Raw genomic sequence first — 20876 nt, 5'->3', positions numbered from 1 at the left:
ACAGGGCCATTTTGAAATTTGAACTTCCAATCTGAAAGTTCAACTTTCAAATTTTGAAAATTTCAAAATGCTTAAAAAGTTTGAAATTCAATACACTTTCGAACTGTAAAATCAGCTTTGATCAAAGTATCATAGTTTTGGAGGAATGCGCTGCTGAAGTTGAGTACCTTATCGAGACAATGTGAAAATAATGGAAGCCCCCCCCCACCCGCCCACTGAGGTGGTTGGAGCCTCCAGCGACTTTTTGGAAATTACCGGAGCCTCCGAGAGATTTTTCAATGGTCGAAATTTCCATAAAATTTTACCAAACAGCCCATTTTGGACTTTATTCTGAGGTGGATCGCAGCCAGTTTCAATCCGTTTTGGAGTCTCCAGCAGATTTTTAGAAACTTGTGTTTTTCAAAATATTCCACAAAATCTATCCGGATCAACTTTCGGCTTTCCAACTCCATTTGATGAAATTTTGTAGAAATTGCAAGATTCAAAAATTTACTGGAGGCTCCAGTAATTTTCAAAAACTCGCTGAAGGCTCCAAAACGACTTGAAATCTACTTGCAGTCGACTGTCTATATCTTATTGAAATTATTAGTTTACAGAATAAATTTTAGCTTTCCAAAACCATGCTTTTGATGAAATTTTGTGGAAATTTTCAAATTTCAAAAATGCGTTGGAGGCTCCAGAACTGCTCAATACGGGTTGAAGTCGTTTCCAATAAATTTGGCAGGTCGAAAATAGGGTGTGTATCAAATTTCAGCTTTATAGCTCAATTTGGTAAAATTTTGATTTTTTTTCTCATTTTTGGCCAAAATTTGATTTTTAAAAATTCACCAATAAAAATCGAAAAATATATTTCAACTGAACTGGTCCCGCTTATAGGAAATTAGACGTAGAATAATTTTAGTTGAATCACTTTTTTTCCCTGTGACCCTTCATTTCGGCGAAAAATGTAGATTGACGAAGGTTAATGACCTCTTGCGGGGGTAGCGAACAAGTTACGGTGTGCAAATTTGGTTTGAATATTTTTCTAGTCTACCGTGAATCGAGTTCACGTTCCAAATTGTCGATTATTTTCATGTTTTTAAACAATTTTCATAAAATTGACAACTCTACCCCTCCTCAGTAAGGGTGAAATCGCCATTTTGGGATAAGCTGAACTAGTCATGCTGATAGGAAATTTAGCGCAGAACAATTTTTGTTCGAACATTTTTCCTCTCGGACCCTTCATTTCAACGATACAGCCGAAAAACTACAAATAATGTGAAATTCAGCTTTCCGCCAATTTTTTCGAGGTTCGACTAAAATTTTTGCTAAAATGACTGGATTAAACCGCCATGCCACATGTTTCTGATTATCAAAAAACAGAAACAGAACGGCTTTTTTGGTTCGTCGAAAGCAGGTAGCTAGATAGGTAGTGATATTTTTCATTTTAAACGTATCTAGGTAGCAAATATAATCGCATTTCTTGATTTAAAAAAACAAAAAAAAAATTGAAATACAGCTAGTTTTCAGATTATTGCTACCTGAGAGAAAAAAAAACGAAGAATATTGCAAGTTTAGACAGGTAGTAAGCTCATAGGTACTTACTCGTGAGCGAACAAAACGAAATAAACGAGCAGCGAGTGATTGAATTGGCCGTTGGAGATTGAGAAAGGGGCACGTCTGATTTGCGTCGGAGAAGCGATTACAGAAAGCGATGCGACAATAAATAACATGAACGGTGAACCTGAACCTGCGATACGAACTAAACGCGAATAGCGAACAATATCGCACTAGATATGTACGAGTAGAAATCAGAAATCGTCGCTTCTCTCGATTTTGGCATCTCGTCGAATCAAACGAAACAAAACAATAAGACGTGTAACCGAAAATAAAACTTTTCAAGGTCGTTTTGAACGTCGTTATTTTTAGTTTTTACTCGCAACAATGATGATTGCATACGAAAAAGAGAGTTGACTTGATTTTACTTTTCGACGATTTATAACGTCTATTATTTCATAGTAAAAAGGCCTTAATGGTAGCGCAAAATGCAACGTGACACTGTAGGTAGAGGTACTACAATACAGTGCAATTCGCTAATGTAGGTCTAGTGTTAGTCTAGTAGGCATACTGGTCAACGGACGAATTCTACTCGTAGCTTCTGCGAAAAGAATATGTGCTTACGATTTTCGTTCTCTCGATGATCCGCAATTCCGCCGATACGAGCACCTATCAACCTTTACGAAAATGCCAACGTCTAATCAAATCTTGATCGAGTGGTACAATAATTTCTTCGGTCCATTTTTAGTACTCAATCAATTTCTGGCCTCAGTTCATTTGCTTTTTAAACCTAAACTAAGCAGTACGCACTTTCATAATACATATAATAATATCTACCCTACCACCTACAGGATGCGCAGAAATATCCAATCCTACAAAGAATGTTTTTTCTTCCTTAATGATGGGTAGAATGTCATCTCCTCAGTCCGACAACCAAGAATCTTTAATTATTAATGATTTACGATCAAGTTCCCAAAACAGCACAGCACAGCAATAAGATGCGAATTAATTTACATTTATTTAAAACTGCTTCAATCGTATCGCACAATAAAAATAAGTAAAGGCGTATGTAAAATATTTTTTTTTTTGTTTTTAAATAATAATAATAAAATCTCCGATTTATTTTTACGAACATTTAGATTTTTTTCGCGCAATTGCATCTTCCACAGCCTTCAATTGTTTCAATAATTCTTCTCTTCTCGACGGCGCTCCTTTTTTTTGGTTAGGTTTGCTACTCTGTAAAGACAAATAATAAAAAATTCAGTAATTCCGTGATCGAATCAAAGTGATAGTTCGGCATATGACAATAGGAGTAGTTGCACCCCCCCCCATCCTCCGGGACAACTTTTTTCTTAAAGGGGACGTCCTAAGAAGGAACATTTTAAAGCAAACTTGCCAAAAAAAAGTTGGCCTTACTTACAAAATGGCGGCTATTTTGATTGACAGGTCTTTTCAAACCCTACAAAGGTAGATCGAAAGATGATGCAAAAATTTATGACCTGTCAAAATTTCAAGAGCAAAAGTGCGTTTTTCGATTTTTGATGAATTTTTGAAAATCCAATTTAGGCCAAAAATGAGGGAAAAAATCAAAATTTTACCAAATTGACCAAGAAAGCTGAAATTTGGGATATATCCTATTTTCGACATGCCAAATCGATTGGAAACGGTTTCAATCCGTTTTGAGCAGTTCTGGAGCCTCCAGCAGATTTTTGAAACTCGAAATTCCCACAAAATTACATCAAATTGGAGTTGTAAAGCTGAAATTTATTCTGAAAACTAATCAGGGGGATTTCAAATCATTTTGGAGCCTCCAGTGAATTTTTGAAATTTCCTGAAGCCTCCAGCAGATTTTTGAAACTTTAAATTTTCACAAAATTTCATCAAATGGAGATGGAAAGCTGAAATTTACTCCACACTCCAATTTTAACACCCTCTGAAGACGACTTCGAGTGGGTTCAAGTCATTTTAGGGCCTCCAGCAATTTTTTTGAAAATTACTGGAGCCTCAAGTTGATTTTTTGAAACTTGAAATTCCCGCAACATTAATTCATCAAATAGAGTTGGCAAGCTGAAATTTACTTTGCAGACTGCCTGGAGGTTTCAAGTGTTTTTGAAGCTTCCATCTACTTTTATTTAATTTCAATTTTCCAAAAAAACGCCATACAACCTTTCAAAAAGTCACTGGAGGCTCCAAAACGACTTGAAATCCACCAGCAGTCAACTTCGTAGCGTATTGAAGTTAGTTTGCAGAATGAATTTCGACTCTCCATCTCAGTTTGATGAAATTTTTAGGGAAATTTAAAGTTTCAAAAATCTACTGGAGGCTCTAGTAATTTTCAAAAAAGTCGCTGGAGGGTCTAAAATGACTTGAACCCACCCGAAGTCGTCTTCAGAGGGTGTTAAAATTGGAGTGTGGAGTAAATTTCAGCTTTCCATCTCCATTTGATGAAATTTTGTGAAAATTTAAAGTTTCAAAAATCTGCTGGAGGCTTCAGGAAATTTCAAAAATTTGCTGGAGGCTCCAAAACGACTTGAAATTTACCTGCAGTACTTCGTAACGCATTGAATTTAGTTTTTAGAATAAAGGAGGAGTATCGATAAGGCCATTTTTTGGGCCCGGGCAGTTATCGACTCAACCACTCTTAAAATGTTGTAATAAATGTCCCAAATACGAATCCGTGGTTAATTGACCCAAAATGACAATTTTTTGGGCTCCAGGGGTTCCCAAAGTTGTGATTAAAAAAAGAATTTTAGAAACCACTGAGTATTATTTTCAAAAACTTTTTCAGCGTAATATATCTGTTTGAACCTAATAAACGTTATGCGAGGTGATTTTTTTTTTATTTTCGACCGTCGGGGGCAAAAATTGGGGGGGTTTTGATTTTTGGAAAATTTTGGAACCACCATTTTGAACCTACCCCTTTGAGCCTCGCTGAAAAGCTTTTCACAGTTTATTAGTATTCGAAAGACCTCCATCCTACCAAATTTTGAGCTCAATAAAATTTTGCGCTGGTACTCAAAAATCCAATTTTCCAATTTTTTGTAATTTCGATATTTTGGGAACCCCTGGAAAACTAGAAACCTGCGATTTGCGCTAAACGTAACGTTTTGAGGCATATATTCAACTATCTTGATTAAAAAGTTTAATTGAGCTTTCTCTATATTCGTAATTTTGAACCCTTTTTTAGAGCCCCCCACTTTAGGCACCCCTAAAAAAGGTGTTTATGCATATTTTTTCAAATAATTTGAAGAATTTACATTTGAAACACACTAGCAAGTACTTGATAATTTTTCATTTGATTTTTCCTGTAACTTCCAAAATTGAGCTATTTGGGGTCAAATTCTGAAATTTTTACTTCGTTGAAATCGTGAAAACGTTATTTTCACGTCTTTTCGAAGAGTTAAATCTAAGAATTTGGCCAAAAAAAGCTCAATTTTGAGAGTTACAAGAAAAATCAAATGAAAATTATCGAGCACTTGCTAGAGTGTTTCAAATGTAAATTTTTCGATTTGTTTGAAAAAATATGCAAAAATGCCTTTTTTTAGGGGTGCCTAAAGTGGGGGCTCCAAAAATAGGGTTCAAAATTACGAATAAACAGGGAGCTTAAATAAACGTTTTCATCTGGCTAATTGAATATATACCTCAAAACGTTACGTTTGGCGCAAATCACAGGTTTTTATTTTTCCAGGGGTTCCCAAAATATCGGAATCACGAAAAATTGGAAAATTGAATTTTTGAGTACCAGCGCAAAATTTTATTGAGTTAAAAATTTGTTATGATGAAGGTCTTTTTTTTTTAGCGAGGTTCAAAGGGGTAGGTTCAAAATGGTGGTTCCAAAATTTTCAAAAAATCAAAACCCCCCAATTTCTGCCCCCGAGGGTCGAAAATAAAAAAAAATCACCTCGCATAACGTTTATTAGGTTCAAACAGATATATTACGTCGAAAAAGTTTTTAAAAATAATACTCAGTGGTTTCAAAAATCATTTTTTTATTCGCAACTTTGAGAACCCCTGGAGCTCAAAAAATTTGTCATTTTGAGTTAACTAACTACGGATTCGTATTTGGGATATTTATTACAACATTTTAACAGTGGTCGAATCGATAATTGTCCGGGCCCAAAACATGGCCTTATCGATTCTCCTCCTTTCAGCTTTACAACTCCAATTTGATGGAATTTTGTGGGAATTTTGAGTTTCAAAAATCTACTGGAGGCTCTAGTAATTTTCAAAAAAGTCGCTGGAGGCTCTAAAATGACCTGAACCCACCCGAAGTCGTCTTCAGAGGGTGTCAAAATTGGAGTGTAGAGTAAATTTCAGCTTTCCATCTCCATTTGATGAAATTTTGTGAAAATTTAAAGTTTCAAAAATCTGCTGGAGGCTTCAGGAAATTTCAAAAATTTGCTGGAGGCTCCAAAACGACTTGAAATTTACCTGTAGTACTTCGTAGCGTATTGAAGTATTAGTTCTTAGAATAAATTTTAGCTTTACAACTCCAATTTGATGGAATTTTGTAGGAATTTCGAGTTTCAAAAATCTGCTGGAGGCTCCAGCACTACTCAAAACGGGTTGAAACCGTTTCCAATCGATTTGGCATGTCGAAAATAGGGTATATCCCAAATTTCAGCTTTCTTGGTCAATTTGGTAAAATTTTGATTTTTTCCCTCATTTTTAGCCTAAATTCGATTTTCAAAAATTCATCAAAAATCGAAAAACGCACTTTAGCACTTGAAATTTTGACAGATCATAAATTTTTGCATGATCTTTCGATCTACCTTTGTAAGGTTTGAAAAATTTCGTGCAAGTCCTTGAAGCGCAAAATCTGCGATTTTGGCTGACCTGTCAATCAAAATGGCTGCCATTTTGTAAGTAAAGCCAACTTTTTTTTGGCATGTTTGCTTTAAAATGTACCTTAGGATGTCCCCTTTAAGAAAAAAGTTGTCCCGGAGGATCGGTGGGGGAGGGGGGAGGGTGCAATTACTCCTATTTGCATATGCCAGACTATGACACCCCCGGACCCCGGGTCGTTTCGATTTCCTAACGTGACGAATACTAACTTTCTTCGCGGACGAGGCTCTATCCGAATCTGAATCCGAATCCGAGGAATGCGCTAAGCGTTTTTTACCAGCCGATGGTGGCTTTTCTGTAAAACAGTCGAACGAATTAAAAAATGTTTACCAAAAAAAAAAAACAACAATAAACAAACAAAATAGCCAGCTTCAGCGCACACAGCCCATTTCCAAAGAGCTGAAAAAGGCTAACACTTTGCACGTCACAATAGGGTACGGTGCCAAGCTTCGAATGAAAGCGTAAAGTGCAAAAGAGACGAACCTTTTCTCGTATCAGCATTATCGCCGGTAACGATCCGTTTCGATTGAGTCGAATTCCCAGAGCCTTTCAACGTCAGTTTGATTTGCTGTTTCTGACCGGAAAGCTACAACAATACAACGCAATCGGATAACCACGTAGCGTGAACAGTTTATAACGCTAAAAATAACGCTTTCGCTAATCGGTACTCAGATTAACGCACTTTGAGAGCGTCCATCGCTTTATTTTTGACTGTTTGCGATGCACCAGAATGGTCATTAGCGGGAACACTCCTTTTTGGAGGACGAACTGAAAATTAAAGCAGAAAAAAAATACGTAAAATCATTTATCGATACAGTTTGTATGCTTGTTTTTCCGAGACATATTTCAATGTAAAGACTCGGAATTCCGCTGCTGCGGACGATCCGAGGATACCAATAGCCAACAACGAGAATGTACACGAATACGTTGTACTGATAATCGAATCGGTAATGACTAATTAGGTATAGCGTACCAGGAGGCGTTTTACCGCTTTTACTCGTCGACGACGAAGATGCGCTCGAGTCGGAAGAATCGCTCGAAGAATCGCTAGAACTGGAGCCGGACGAAGATTTTGAAGATCTGGATTCGGACGATCTAGTCGAACGTATAGCCGCTGCGACCGCCGCTTTAGAGTGCGCCAATAGTTTCTCGGGTAAGCCACTTTTCGGTCTGTCAAACGTGGCAACAAAACAAAATACATACGTAGGTATAGAGTACATAATAACTCACAGGACGTAAAGCCTGGAATAGTCGAGTTACCTAGGAGACGGCGCGGATGACGGTACAGATGAGCTGGCGACAACGCTGCTGCTGCCGCCGCTAGCGCCGCCGGTGCCACCGACTGAATTAGCCGCAGGAGGCGAATGTGGTCTGATTTTAATCTTTGGACTAGGCGGAGGCGGATTCATATGCATGGCTCTTTCGGTAGCCGCTCGCCGTTCCGATAACAACGTCGGAGAAATCGACTTGATAGCTGCGAAAATTAAAACAGAAAAAAACGATAAAACCGCGTTCCTCGCCCAATTGGCCATTTGCGCCACTTTGTAGTTTGTACTTACTTTTTTTCGTCGGTGGTTGCTGCGTTCTCGAAGACGGCGACAATTTAAACTGCATCGGAGCTTTTTTACGCGCTTGCGTTTGCGATTCGGAGGCGGATCTCGACGAAGAATGAGATTGCGAGTGCGAGCCGGACGAACGAGCTTTGGAGCGAGATCTCGAGTTACGCGACTTGGAACTGAAACTACTTCGACTCGAGCTACGGCTGCTTTCGCTGCAAACAAATACATACGAGCGCGCAAGTTAGTATCGACACAGTCTTCCTCGTTCGATTAATAATGACAATGATAGATAGAGAAAGAAGAAAAGTTTTTCAAAAAAAATTGCGGAGGAAATTATTTTTGAAGAGTAGGGGATTTAGCTCGACAATTCGTCGTTACTTGCCTGCTAGACGAATAAGACGACGCCGAAGAATAAGTATCCTTTCTACGTCTGGGGCGACCGGAAGCCGGCGATTTGGTTCGCATCCACGGATCAGCCCATTCATCGTCGCGAGCTCGTTCCATTCTGGGAGAATCTTCTCGTCGATTGCGGTATCTACTCGGACTGAAATCGAAGCCACGGATCAAATTAAGAAATAAGAGCGCCCGTCCCATCGTAGCTATTTAGTATGTACGAGTATTTACCTGTCGTCTTTGTAGGCTTTGTCGTTCTTCTGTACGATAACTTCGCGACTGGAGCTCGGATACGGTTTGTGTTTTTGTTTTCTGTCGTAGAATTCGGAATGATGCGATTGAGGTGCGGACACATTGCCAGGTCTCGGAGCGTAATACGAATTCGGATGCATGTAACGACGACCGGCGGCCGCAGCTGCAGCCGCAGCAGCCGCTGCCGCAGAATAGTAGTCCGCTCCGTAAGGCATAGGCGCAGCGCGTAAACCATACTCGTCATAAGGCAGGCCGCCCATCCTGTGAGCGCTCCAGTAGTCGGCGGCAGCGGCCGGCCTCGATAATCCGTGATGAAGCTGAGGGTAGTAGCCGAGAGGCGGAACATCGGCACCAGCGTGCGGTACCGCAGTCGCTACATCGCCGCTGCCGCCACCGGGCCCCATGCGATGTGATTTTACGTCGCCATCCAGTTTCCTAACAAAACGAAAACGATAGTATGATTATACATATAATCTAGGCGAATTAGGTGAAAAATCACATTAACAATTAACAATCAAGATTGAGAGGTACAATTTTGTAAACATCTTCTTTTGGATATATTTGGGGTACCTGTATAATGCAGTACATGGCGCATTCATTTCATATTATTCAATCTTATTATTCGTTTCTTTATATCTTAATCATTTCCTACACTGTTAGTACATAAGTCGACTTTGTAAATGCAGCAATGCTGCCTATTGCAAAAAATAAAGTTGATTTGATTTGATTTGAACATCATATACTATATTGGAAATTTTTGCTTGGGTGCGCCGTGGTGAAAACTTGGAATAGTGTATCTCAGGGTGGTCGGGTAGGGGGGGGGGTGAAATGGGAATTTTGAAAAAAATCACTACTAATAAGTAGGGTATCGTTTTGATATGATTCGATAGCGCTGAGCACGAATATGACCTCAGATTCTCTGCTACACTCACCTAGCTCTCTCCAGAACCCCTCAATTTTCACTACTATTTTGATGATGTTGTATGAGAAACAGGTATGTACAGAGAGTGAGCTAGTTGGATGAGTCAGAGTTCGAGGAATAGGTTGAGGAGTGAGTGAATAAAAGTAAGGACCAGGTTTTCAATCGTTCAGATAAGGTTTTAACCACCCGGTTAAGCGCTACCTGCCAATCGGAATCGTCGGTTAGTCGCTAACCGAGAGTTAAATTCCCTATCTGAGCGTTGAAAAACCGGCCCTTAGACACTTAAACATGACGTTTTTATACTGTTCATTAATTTAGTTGGTATCAAGCTAGAGAGTAAGTTTGTAGTGAGACAGTTCAACAGTTGAATATTGTACATATTGGAGAATAGATCGTTTTAACAGAACCAGCCTATTATTTCATACAACAGAATTGGCGCCCAACATGGGGCCAAAACTGTTAAACTGTCTCAGTACAAACTTACTCTCTTGCTTGATACCAACTAAATTAATAAACAGTATAAAAATGTCACGTTTAAGTGCCCTACTTTTATTTATTCACTCACTCCTCAACCTATTCCTCAAACTCTGACTCATTCAACTAGCTCACTCTCTGTACATACCAGAGTACTGCACGGTGTAGTTAAAATAGCCGGATAACCCCCCCCCCCCCCCCGAAATATTGGCTAATCTAACTACAGGTTACTAACTGCAGTTACTTTTGTCAGTGTGCGCAACCAGCGGTAAGTTAGGTTAATAACCATACATTAACCACATTTGGTTCTCTGGTGTCTCATCATCAATACATTTTGGTGACTCATCAAACAGATAAGACAGAATCAATGAATCAAACATTACATTTCCGATAAGAACGTGGTATAATCACAGGTAGTTCAGTTATTTCAACTACAAAATTAACCACATTGGCTAATGCGTATGTAACCGCTTTTGGATGAGTTATATTTGGTAGCTTACCGCACTCAACATGCGACTAACTCAGATAACTTTTAACTACACTGTGCAGGACTCTGGGTAGCTATTCCTCAAATTTTGGTAATTGTTATAAGCGAGTTATGAGAGTTTCAAATCCGTTAACTAACGCAGTTACCTCAGTTACTGATTGGTACCTTACTTATGTTAACTCCAAAGTTAAGCTAAAAAACTAATGGTTGCGGTCTTGTAGATGTAGGTAAATGAAGTTTCTTTATTGCTTCATTTTGTTTTAATTGCGATTTTTCAACTATTTTGATTAAAATTTTTAATTTTGCTATGGTGCCCAAAGTATTAGCAAATGTGATCTGTCACGAGAAAACCAGGTTAGTGTCCAAAATGTAAATTTTACAGGACAAGCATTTGAAGTTTTGAATTTATGTGTTCGGGGATCTATGATTCGTAGGTCCGTGAAACTTGGACCATTTTTGACCACCAGGGGTGCCAACATAACCTGACATTTTTTTTTCAAAATCAGGGTTGCCAAAGGCCGATAATCGAAATTTCCCTAAATCAATTTTTTTGTTTTTTTAAAATTTCGCACCAAAAATTTTGCGAAAACTACCAAGAATGAATTATTAACATAAAATAAAGTTATTTATCGAGTTTTTCAATTTTTTCAAGAAACTTGTTCAAGGTGAAAAGAGTTGATTTTTCCAGCTTAAGCCTCATTCAAATTTTAAAAAAATGGTCTAAATCCTACAAATGTGAGCGGATATCCACAAAAATTTGCATGTTGACTCCCCCGGGCATACATTTTAAGAAAATGAAAAAAAAAAAAAAATTTCCCCATTTTTTTTGTAGTTGCTCTATTTTTTTAACCTTAAATTTAGGGTCAAAAGAATCGTTCGCGAACGTTTTTACCACCGCAGGCAGATTCTGCACCCTGAGTACTACCAATATCCATCAAAAAAAATATATCGATTTTTTGGACACTAACCTGGTTTTCTCGTGACAGATCACAAATGATGAAAATACAAAATATGGATTAAAAATGTTCGTTCAATTTAAAAATATGAAAATAGTTTATGATGGTACGAGTAGTGCCCATTCCATTATTCTGAAAACTTGTGGCTACTCATCAGTTAACGTCTACTGATAAGTGTGATAGTAAATGAAAATGCTAACCGGCTTATCACGCTTACCGAAATTTCAGGAATAGCTACCCTGGTACATACCTATTTCTCATACAACATCATCAAAATAATAGAGCAGCTGACCCCACCAGAATAGCTGAAATTTGTATTTTAGCTTTTCTGGTGGGGTCAGCTTGGTTTTCATGGGTGGGGGCTAAAATCATCATGAGAGTCTATTTTACTCAAAAGGGACCTTTTAGAGACGATGGAACTCAAAATTTTGAAATTTTAAAAATTTTTCTTTGAATTGTTTTTTTTTCATTTTTTTTGAAAATTATTGAGTGGCCCACCAGTCCACCACTACTGGAATTTTTTGAAAATGGAAAAAATAAAAAATAGGGAATTATTTTCTCACCAAAGGACACCACTTTGTGGGGTTGGAAGGAGGAAAGACCAAAAACAACCAATTTTAGGACATCTCACTGCATAATATACAAATTTCAGCTATTCTGGGGGGTCAGCTTGGTTTTCATGGGAGGGGGCTAAAATCGTCATGAGAGTCTATTTTACTCAAAAGGGACCTTTTAGAGACGATGGAACTCGAAATTTTGAAATTTCAAAAAATTTTCTTTGAATTAGGTTTTTTTCAAATTTTTGAAAATTGAGGGGCCCACCGCAGCCCGAATTTTTCGAAAATGGAAAAAATAAAAAATAGGGAATTATTTTCTCACCCGAGGTCACCACTTTAGGGGGTGGGAGCGGAAAAATCCCAACTTCAAAAATAAGGACCACCCTAGGCCCCATCCTCCTTGGGGGTAGAAGGACAGTTGATATATCACTAGATCGGGAATTTGACGTAGAACAAAAAAGTACTGAGCTGTTTTCGACGTAAAATCAACCCCTGAGGAGAAAACTGAAAAAACTCATTGCCCCCCCCCCAATAAAACCGATACAGGTTTTGCGGTTGTATCGCCGAAATGAAGGACCAGAGAGGAAAAATATTCAATCAAAAATTGTTCTACGCTAGATTTCCTATCAGCGTGACCAGTTCAGCTTTTCCCAAAATGACGATATCACCCTTCCTAAGGAGGGGGTAAAGTTGTCAATTTTATGAAAATTGTTTTAAAAAATGAAAATCTACTATTTTTAAAACGTGAATTCGAAATATTTTGACCAAAAAGTTGCACACTGCAACTTGTATTTCACCCACGCATTGTCAATCTACATTTTTTGGCTATATCGCCGAAATGAAAGGTTGGAAGGAAAAAAGTGATTGAACTAAAATTATTCTACGTTCCTATAAGTATGACCAGTTCAGTTGAAATGTATTTTTCGATTTTTGGTGAATTTTTAAAAATCAAATTTAGGCCAAAAATGAGGGAGAAAAATCAAAATTTCACCAAATTGAGATATTAAGCTGAAATTTTAATATACGCTATTTTAGACCTGTCAAACCGATTTCAAACCGTTTTGAGCAGTTCTGGAGCCTCCAGCACATTTTTGAAACTTGAAAATCCCACGAATATTTCATCAAACGAAGTTGGGTAGCAGAAATTTACTCTGCAATAGAATTTATAAACGCTGTTGAGTCGACTGCTTGTGAGTTTGAGTTATTTTGAGGCCACCGGTGACTTTTTGAAAATTCTTAGAGCCTCCAGTAGATTTTTGAAACGTGAAATTTCTACAAGAATTCATCAAAAGCTGTTGGAAAGCTAAAATTCATTCTGTAAACTAATAATTTCAATACGATATAGGCAGTCGACTGCAAGTAGATTTCAAGTCGTTTTGGAGCCTTCAGCGAGTTTTTGAAAATTACTGGAGCCTCCAGTAAATTTTTGAATCTTGCAATTTCTACAAAATTTCATCAAATGGAGTTGGAAAGCCGAAAGTTAATCCGGACAGGTTTTGTGGCATATTTTGAAAAACACATTGTTTCTAAAAATCTGCTGGAGACTCCAAAACGGATTGAAACTGCCTGCGATCCACCTCAGAATAATGTCGAAAATGGAGTGTCTCTGTTTGGTAAAATTTTATGGAAATTTTGAGCATTGAAAAATCTGCCGAAGGCTCCGGTAATTTCCACAAAATCGCTGGAGGCTCCAAAACGACTTGAAATCTACCGCTAGTCGACTTCATAGGGTATTAAAATTAGTTTACTGAGTAAATTTTTGCTTTCGAACTGCATTTGATGAAATTCCAAGTTCCTAAAATCTGTTGGAGGTTCTAGGAATTTTTGAAAAGCGCTGGAGGTTCCAAAATGACTTGAACCAACCTGAAGTCGACTTGGAGTAAATTTTGGATTTCCAGCTCTGTTTGGTAAATTTTTACGAAAATTTCGAGCATTGAAATATCTACCGGAGGCTCCGGTAATTTCCAAAAAGTCGCTAGAGGCTCCAAAACGATTTGAAATTGAAACCTACTTGCAGTCGACTCCTTAGCATATTGAAATTAGTTTACAGAATGAATTTTAGCTTTCCAACAGCTTTTGATGAAATATTGTGGACATTGCACGTTTCAAAAATCTGCTGGAGGCTCCAGAACTACTGAAAATGGTTTGAAACAATTTCTAATCGATTTGGCAGGTCGAAAATAGGATACATCCCAAATCTCATCTTTCTAGGTCAATTTGGTAAAATTTCATTTTTTTTTCTCATTTTGGGCCTAAATTTGATTTTCAGAAATGTACCAAGAATAGAAAAATACACTTTCGAACTTGAAATTTCGGCTCCCGACGAATTTTTGCATGCTCTTTCGATCTAGCTTTGTCTTTTTTTTTTAAATTTCTTTTCGAGTTTTACGTTGGAAAGCAAAATCTGCGATTTCGGCGCACTACCAATCAAAATAGCCGCCGTTTTGTTAGTAAAGCCACATCAAGTTTCTGAAATTAATTCTGAGAGCGAGAGTGAGGATGACGGAGGTGATACAGATAACATGGTGTCCGTCGCTTAAGCGCTTGAGGTAACTTTTCCCTTCGACGTTTCATTTCGGCGATATAGCCGAAAAACGTGGATTGACAAAGGTTAATGACCTCTTGTGGGGGTAACCAGCAAGTTGCGGGGTGCTACTATTGATGGGTTATTTTAGAGACCAATCTGAACAAATAATGTGAAATTCAGCTTTCCTCCAATTTTTCCTTGGTTCGACTAAAAATTTTTCTAAAATGACTGTACTAATAGTAACGCGTGAAATACGAGTACATGTACATCTATTCGTATAGAATAGCCAATACGACTCGTTACGTACCATTTATCACCGACATCCGGACTTTTACCCGGGCTAGCCGAGTTTCTCGAGTAATAATCGTTTTCTTTGTCGATTTCGTCTTGACTCAAGGTTAAATTCATCTTCTTATCCTCGAAATCGACCTCGGTTTCTTTACGTTTCGACGACTTTCGAATCATCTGTCGGCAAAGTGATCAACAATCGATTAGTAAGTACTTGGGTAGCAGGTACAAGCACAGGTACACAATACAAAATACATAATACACAGTGGACGCGCCTGAAAACCAGTAAATAATTCATCGTACCTCTTTGGCTTGTCGCAGACCTCTTTCCCACGATGACTCCATGGCAGGTTCGTCTTTACGCGCGATGGCTGCGTTACCAGCACCGCCACTTCCCGGTACCATCTGTTCGTGACACATCAAATTGTTATCATTACGAGAACACCTACGAGTTAAAGTCAGCAGAAAATTCGATGGGCGAAAAAAAGAGATCCTTCGCACTTACCCCGCCAGATCGTTCTGCTGGTAGATGCGAGTGCGCAAGATGCGGCGGAAAAACTGGATACATCATTGACGGGTTCGAATTGGGAGGAGGTGGTCCGCCAGGAGTAATTATCGGTCGCACAGTTTCAAACATGGAATAGTTTCCTTTGTCCATGACGCCCGGATGTATGAATCTGCATCAAACGTCACAAATAATCAGCCAACACTCGAGCAAAGCAAATTGTTTTTCGTACGCTCGTAATACCAACCTGCAGTTAGAACCCCACGTACAGTGACCGCGCGAAAAAAACCGGCAAACGGGTCTTTCGGTTTCTTCGGGTTTCGTGTCGTTATCGTCGGTTAATTCGCCCTCTTCCAAATCGGAATGCTCTTTTTCTTTCTCTTCCTCTTTTTTAGTTTCGTCTTCGATTTCTTTCATTTTATCCAACTTCGGCGAACATTCGCCTTCTTCCGCTTCAAAGTCGAGCTGTTCTTCGCCCTCAACGTGCAACGATACAGCCACGTCATCAGCAAGTTTGTCGTCATTCGCGTCATTATTCATTTGCTCGTGTCGTTGGTGGTGGTGATGATGATAACGTTGTTGCGGCTGATGTGGTAGCGACGTCGCAGGCGATTTCGGATGGTCCAGTTCTTCCGACTTGTCAACTTCCTAAACAAAACGAAACAAAAACACTCGTATTACTCGATCAGGGAATGAAAACAGAATTTCGACGAGCCGGAGGCAACAAATTGTCTACGTACCGTATGATCGAGTCGCCGACTGGCGTCGTTTTCTTCGTGTTCGGCGTAACTGTCGTTACTTTCGATATCGGATACATCGGAAAGGTCGTCGGCGAAATCTATTATGGTTTTTTTACTTTCCACGATTTTCTCCTCTTTCGGATCGACGGAGAAATTTTCGCGTTCTGCGAGAGCGAATTTCGACGGAGATTGCTGCCGCTCGAACTGACTCGGGCTGACGCTGTCCAACGAGGACGCTATATCACTCTTACTATCCCAACCAACGCTGTTGGAACGTTTGGGCGATTTCGGCGACAGATCGCCGTTGACGCTCTCGTACGGAGTGTTTACGTCTTCGGCGTCGTTTCTGCTATTACGACGACTGCGTTCGTCGCCACTGCTGCTCCGGCTGCTGCTGCCGCCAGCGCTGCTGTTGTCATCGTCTTCGCCGTCGTTTTCATCATCGTCGTCGTCGTCGTGATTCTCGTTTTCGTCGCCGCGTTCCTGTATTCGCGGGCTAGCGGGTACCGAAGGAGTTTTCGGAGAAGACTGCTTTTCACAACCGCCGTCTGTCCACGAATCGTTTTCTAAAGCTAACGGCTGCTGCTGTTGCTGCTGCGGCGGCGGAGGCGAGGGCGGCGAATCGTCCATATTTTCAACGCGATCGCAATCGGACGCGGAGTTGTCTCGGTGCTCGCGCTCGTAGTCGTCGTCACATTCGTCACGTGGTTCGTGCGGCGATAATTTGCCTTGATCGGTGTCCGAAAGACGATCATCACGAGTCGGTACGTCCGCGCCATTTTCTTCGACTTCGTCGCCACCTTTTCCCTCCTCTTCTTCGTCTTCATCGTCATCTTCCTCTTGCTGTTCCGTTTCCGCCTCGTCGTCGTTCTCTTCTCTATCCGAAGTATCCGAATCTTTTTCATCGGACGACGATTCGTGATCCGAATTACTAGACAGTTTTGCATTCGACGAACGCTCCACATCCGGCGAAACACTCGCTCGATCGCTATTCTTAGTCGGTGACTCGTGATCGGATGAAGAATGATGGCCGTCCGAGTTACCGCTCATCCAGGCTCTATTTCTGGGAGATTCGCCATCGAAATCACCTTCGGCCGAAACATCCGAATCCATGTTCTCTCCACGTACCGTTTTCTGCAAAATCACCGCAAAAAATGCTCAATTAGACACGTGTATATACTTGGTAACAAAATCCTCAAACTCACAAACGCCACGGAGTAAACGATAACGCGGCGTCGCGTCGGTCCTGCTAAAGTAAGTAATAGGGCAGTGTAATGTGATCGAATTCTTTCAAGACTGCGTTACCAATCGATCAATAAAGGTAATCAAATATGAAAGTAACACAGTAGTCTGTGTTATTGTTAAATATTATGTAGATAGAAGCGACCGTTGGAATAATGGTAGATGGTAGGTACAACAGGACTCGACAACCAGCCAGCCTGTACCAGTGGCGATTTGGAAAAAAAAAGAAATGAAACAAAACAACAACAAACAAACAAACGGTCGACGTCAATAGAAGAAATTTTTCTCGTAAAACGATTACAATTGAAAAATGAATATGCAACGAATAGAAAGAATGTTTGAATATTTTAGATCGGATGCGAGCGGCGAAATGAAAAATCTAATCGGTTTGAAATTTCGTACTCGATGTCGACGAAATGGCAAAATCAAACACCCTCCGAATGCTTCGACTTCGCACCATATTTTCGTATTCTCTCGCTCAGCCGCGCAGCACAGCAACACCAATGATCAGACATATACTCGTTTCGAGATGGATTTGCAAATCAAAGCATTTCAACGTAGATAGTATGATGGGTACCGTTTACCGTCTCGCAATCGCAACCAGAAAAAACTACATAGAAAATGGAATTTCGATTCGCGTTCGTTCTACTTATTTAATCAATTACTAGACAATTGCCTATGAATAAGCAAAGTAAAGCGTTTCGGCAGATACCTAGTTAATATCTGCAAAGTACAAAAGGGATTTGAAACTTTTCATGTTTCTTACCTTATCGACGCAGACATTTGTTTATAAAGCGTAAATTAATACCGAAAAATAACGAAATCGCACTTTAAAATTATACTATCACTCGAATTAACCTTAAAATTTTTCAACTTTAAACGTGAAAACGTGACATTTTATTACTGAACTAATTAAAACACGACTTTGATAACGGAACAAACGAAGAAAAAAAAAATGTACATGAAAAAGCAAACTTTTACACAACGCGTGTTATGATGAATTTACGCCTGAAAAATAAAATAAAAACTTGACATGATTAAGAATGTTACACTATAGTTACACAGTATAAACTTTAAATAATACGGTTTCTTCAGAATAGAGGTAATCTAAAGTTTCGATGAATCAACAACAAACTATGAAAATGTAAACGCCGTGTACGAAAATTATCATCTAATACTTATGTACTTATCCGAGTCGAATACTCACCGGCAAAGTTTGTCAATCGGTGCTCGTCAATGTATAAAAGCCGATCGCTGACTGAATAGCTAGTAGCAACAGGGCTTCTTCGACTTGTGTGGCAAATTGCTAGTGGCATTCGTCCATTTCCAACTTCAACTTCCAAGGCACAAACAACGCTCATTCATGCTGCTATACGATATGGGCGTACATTATCAACATATCAAAATAGTAAATTAGTGCTCAATATTCGACACCGACATTGTCACAATCGAAATCGTATATGAGTTCGTGTAAAGCTAACAATCAGTATAGTTACGCCGTCGTTGTTGATGTGATATTACCACGAAGTACTGTACACCATCTAATACAGCGTGATACAACACGCTACAAATTGAATAATTAGTCAAAATTACAACGATAAAGTTTAAAATAAAAACAATACTATACAAAATAAATGAAAATTATTAATAAAAATGTTGAAAATATTCGATTATCTCGAAGCGACGAACGAAGCGACATGGACTGCGCACCTTTCCTCCCCCAAGCACCTGACCACAAACACAAAATCACAGATTAATTATCGAAGAATCGAAACTCGAACCGTCCTTCCTCGTGTTTTGTTGTTTCCGTTTCCGTTTCCAATGGCTTCCAACGTCCGCCAGCGTCACAACGCACGTTCACACGGTTACGATCCGGATCAACCGGATCGAGTTCGGAACGAAATTCGAAATCGAAGTTTGGCCAATTTTTTTTGTTTCCGAATTTGTTGGTAGCCTTGTGATAATTGTTTTTTTTTCATCCATCATCTTTTTTCTTTCATAAATTTGTTCGCACATCGCAGTGATTAGTGAAGGTGTTTTTGCATAGTTAGTCGAATTTTAACGCAAATCTCTTTAAAATGGCATCCAAGAGGATTGGAAAATACTCCGTCGATTGGATGGATTTAGCCAGCAGAATCCCTTCAGCGCAGAAAGCAAATTACCAAGCGTTCAAAGTCAAATCTGATGGATTTCTAAGGAAGTAAGCGTTATCGGGTCATAGGAAGGTTATTAGCTTAAATGCTACGTTAACGTTAGCGATGTACCGATATTACATTCGAATCGTAAAATGTTTGAAGCAATCAATCCCTTCGGACGCGTTAATATGTTCGATTCTCAATTTACAGGGTGGCAGCTAATCCGGAAGATCCGCCCAAAATTGATTGGTCGTACTACAAGAGTAACGCCGTCAATAAAGCGGTTATCGAACAGTTTGAGAAATTGTACGCTTCCACTAAAATACCGTATCCCGATGATAAAGGAACCCTCGCATCGGTAGCTGCCGAAGAGAAAAACGAAGTACGCTATTTAGTATTTATACGATAATTATTATCACCTAGTAAATATGACTCGAAAGTGGAATCCGAACCCTGAGTGTAGGTTAATAGGTAATTAGGTATTTATGTAGTGTCGCCGCTCGTCTTTCGTTGTGATTAATGTATCTAATGAATGTGTAACTGCAACGGGAGTTGAAAAGTCGAAAAGCTGACTAGAAAGTCTTATACCTAGTAGCACCGTCTGTAGTATTTTGAGCTTTTGAGACTCCGGTGATGATGTAATTTTTCACTCGGCCGTAAAGAGATTTTCGCTTTACTGTGTATTACGTTACAACTGGCTTCAAAACATTTCGATCCTTACGAAGCAATCGCCTGCTAGGCTACTACTGCTACAAATGCGAGTAAGGGTAAATGTTGGCAATTCGAAGTTGCACCGTTCACTGTTCAATTACTTTCGGGTAACATCGGAAAGAAGGAGGCTAGAGGGGAGCAGCGGTGCATGCTCTATTATAATATATAATCGATAGAAAATAAGTGTAGAAATGTACAGACGAGACGACGAACGAATGAAAATAATTTACCTTTAATTCGTTTCAGCTGGAAAAGGTGAACAGATTTATAAAAGCATCCAACGATCGTATCAAAAGATTCGAAAAAGATATCGAAGCGATACGCGCGGTGCCACCTTACGAAGACATGACGCTGGAAGAATTCGCTTATCACCATCCGAATTTAGCTTTGAATCCTCTCGAAAAACCAACGTTCTATCCTCACGACGAACTCAGCGAACTTACTCCCGAACTATTGGCTTACCATCGAAAAATGGGACAAATGCACGGACCCGACAAGTACCATCCGTAAATATTCTGCGCATTATTCGCTCGTCGTCGTCGAAAAAATTAGCTCGCGGCGATTACTGTTTTCATTTGTTTTGTTTTTTTTTCCTCTCTCCAATCGTACGAACGTGTTAGGTGAGTATTACGAAGCTTAGGGCTGGATTTTGAATTACTAGTAAATGCCGAATTATTTAGCTTCACGTTAATGTAAATGTAAAAATGAATAAAATCTTACTTCTAAAATCGCCGTGTTAATGATTTT

The 20876-nt window shown here is 39.3% G+C and overlaps 2 protein-coding genes across 3 annotated transcripts; one reads left to right on the top strand and one right to left on the bottom strand.

Moving 5' to 3' along the window:
- Positions 1-1584: 1584 nt before the first annotated feature.
- LOC135839663 (zinc finger CCCH domain-containing protein 18) lies at positions 1585-19001 on the bottom strand. Of its 2 annotated transcripts, XM_065355789.1 has the most exons (16): positions 18491-19001; positions 18050-18291; positions 16042-17175; positions 15549-15949; positions 15302-15473; positions 15100-15201; positions 14816-14973; positions 8565-9020; positions 8323-8484; positions 7941-8152; positions 7642-7855; positions 7355-7551; positions 7064-7149; positions 6865-6967; positions 6591-6676; positions 1585-2772 (listed from the first exon to the last, which is right to left on the bottom strand). In XM_065355789.1, exons 3-16 carry the CDS (start codon positions 17152-17154, stop codon positions 2662-2664), a joined length of 3573 nt encoding a protein of 1190 aa, XP_065211861.1. In that variant the 5' UTR covers positions 17155-17175; positions 18050-18291; positions 18491-19001; the 3' UTR covers positions 1585-2661. The 2 variants fall into 2 exon arrangements, with proteins under 2 accessions (XP_065211861.1, XP_065211860.1); XM_065355788.1 differs by lacking the exon at positions 18050-18291.
- A 265-nt stretch (positions 19002-19266) lies between these two features.
- On the top strand, positions 19267-20857 carry LOC135839674 (ATP synthase subunit d, mitochondrial-like). The gene is made up of 3 exons (XM_065355808.1): positions 19267-19483; positions 19629-19800; positions 20376-20857. The coding sequence occupies exons 1-3, from the start codon at positions 19362-19364 to the stop codon at positions 20637-20639; spliced, it is 558 nt and encodes a 185-aa protein (XP_065211880.1). The 5' UTR covers positions 19267-19361; the 3' UTR covers positions 20640-20857.
- Positions 20858-20876: the final 19 nt, after the last annotated feature.

This window comes from Planococcus citri, chromosome 3, assembly GCF_950023065.1.
Source record: "Planococcus citri chromosome 3, ihPlaCitr1.1, whole genome shotgun sequence".
NCBI classification, from domain to species: domain Eukaryota; kingdom Metazoa; phylum Arthropoda; class Insecta; order Hemiptera; family Pseudococcidae; genus Planococcus; species Planococcus citri.
The sequence above is the reverse complement of the archived record's forward strand: the minus strand, read 5'-3'. Positions and strand labels throughout refer to the sequence as shown.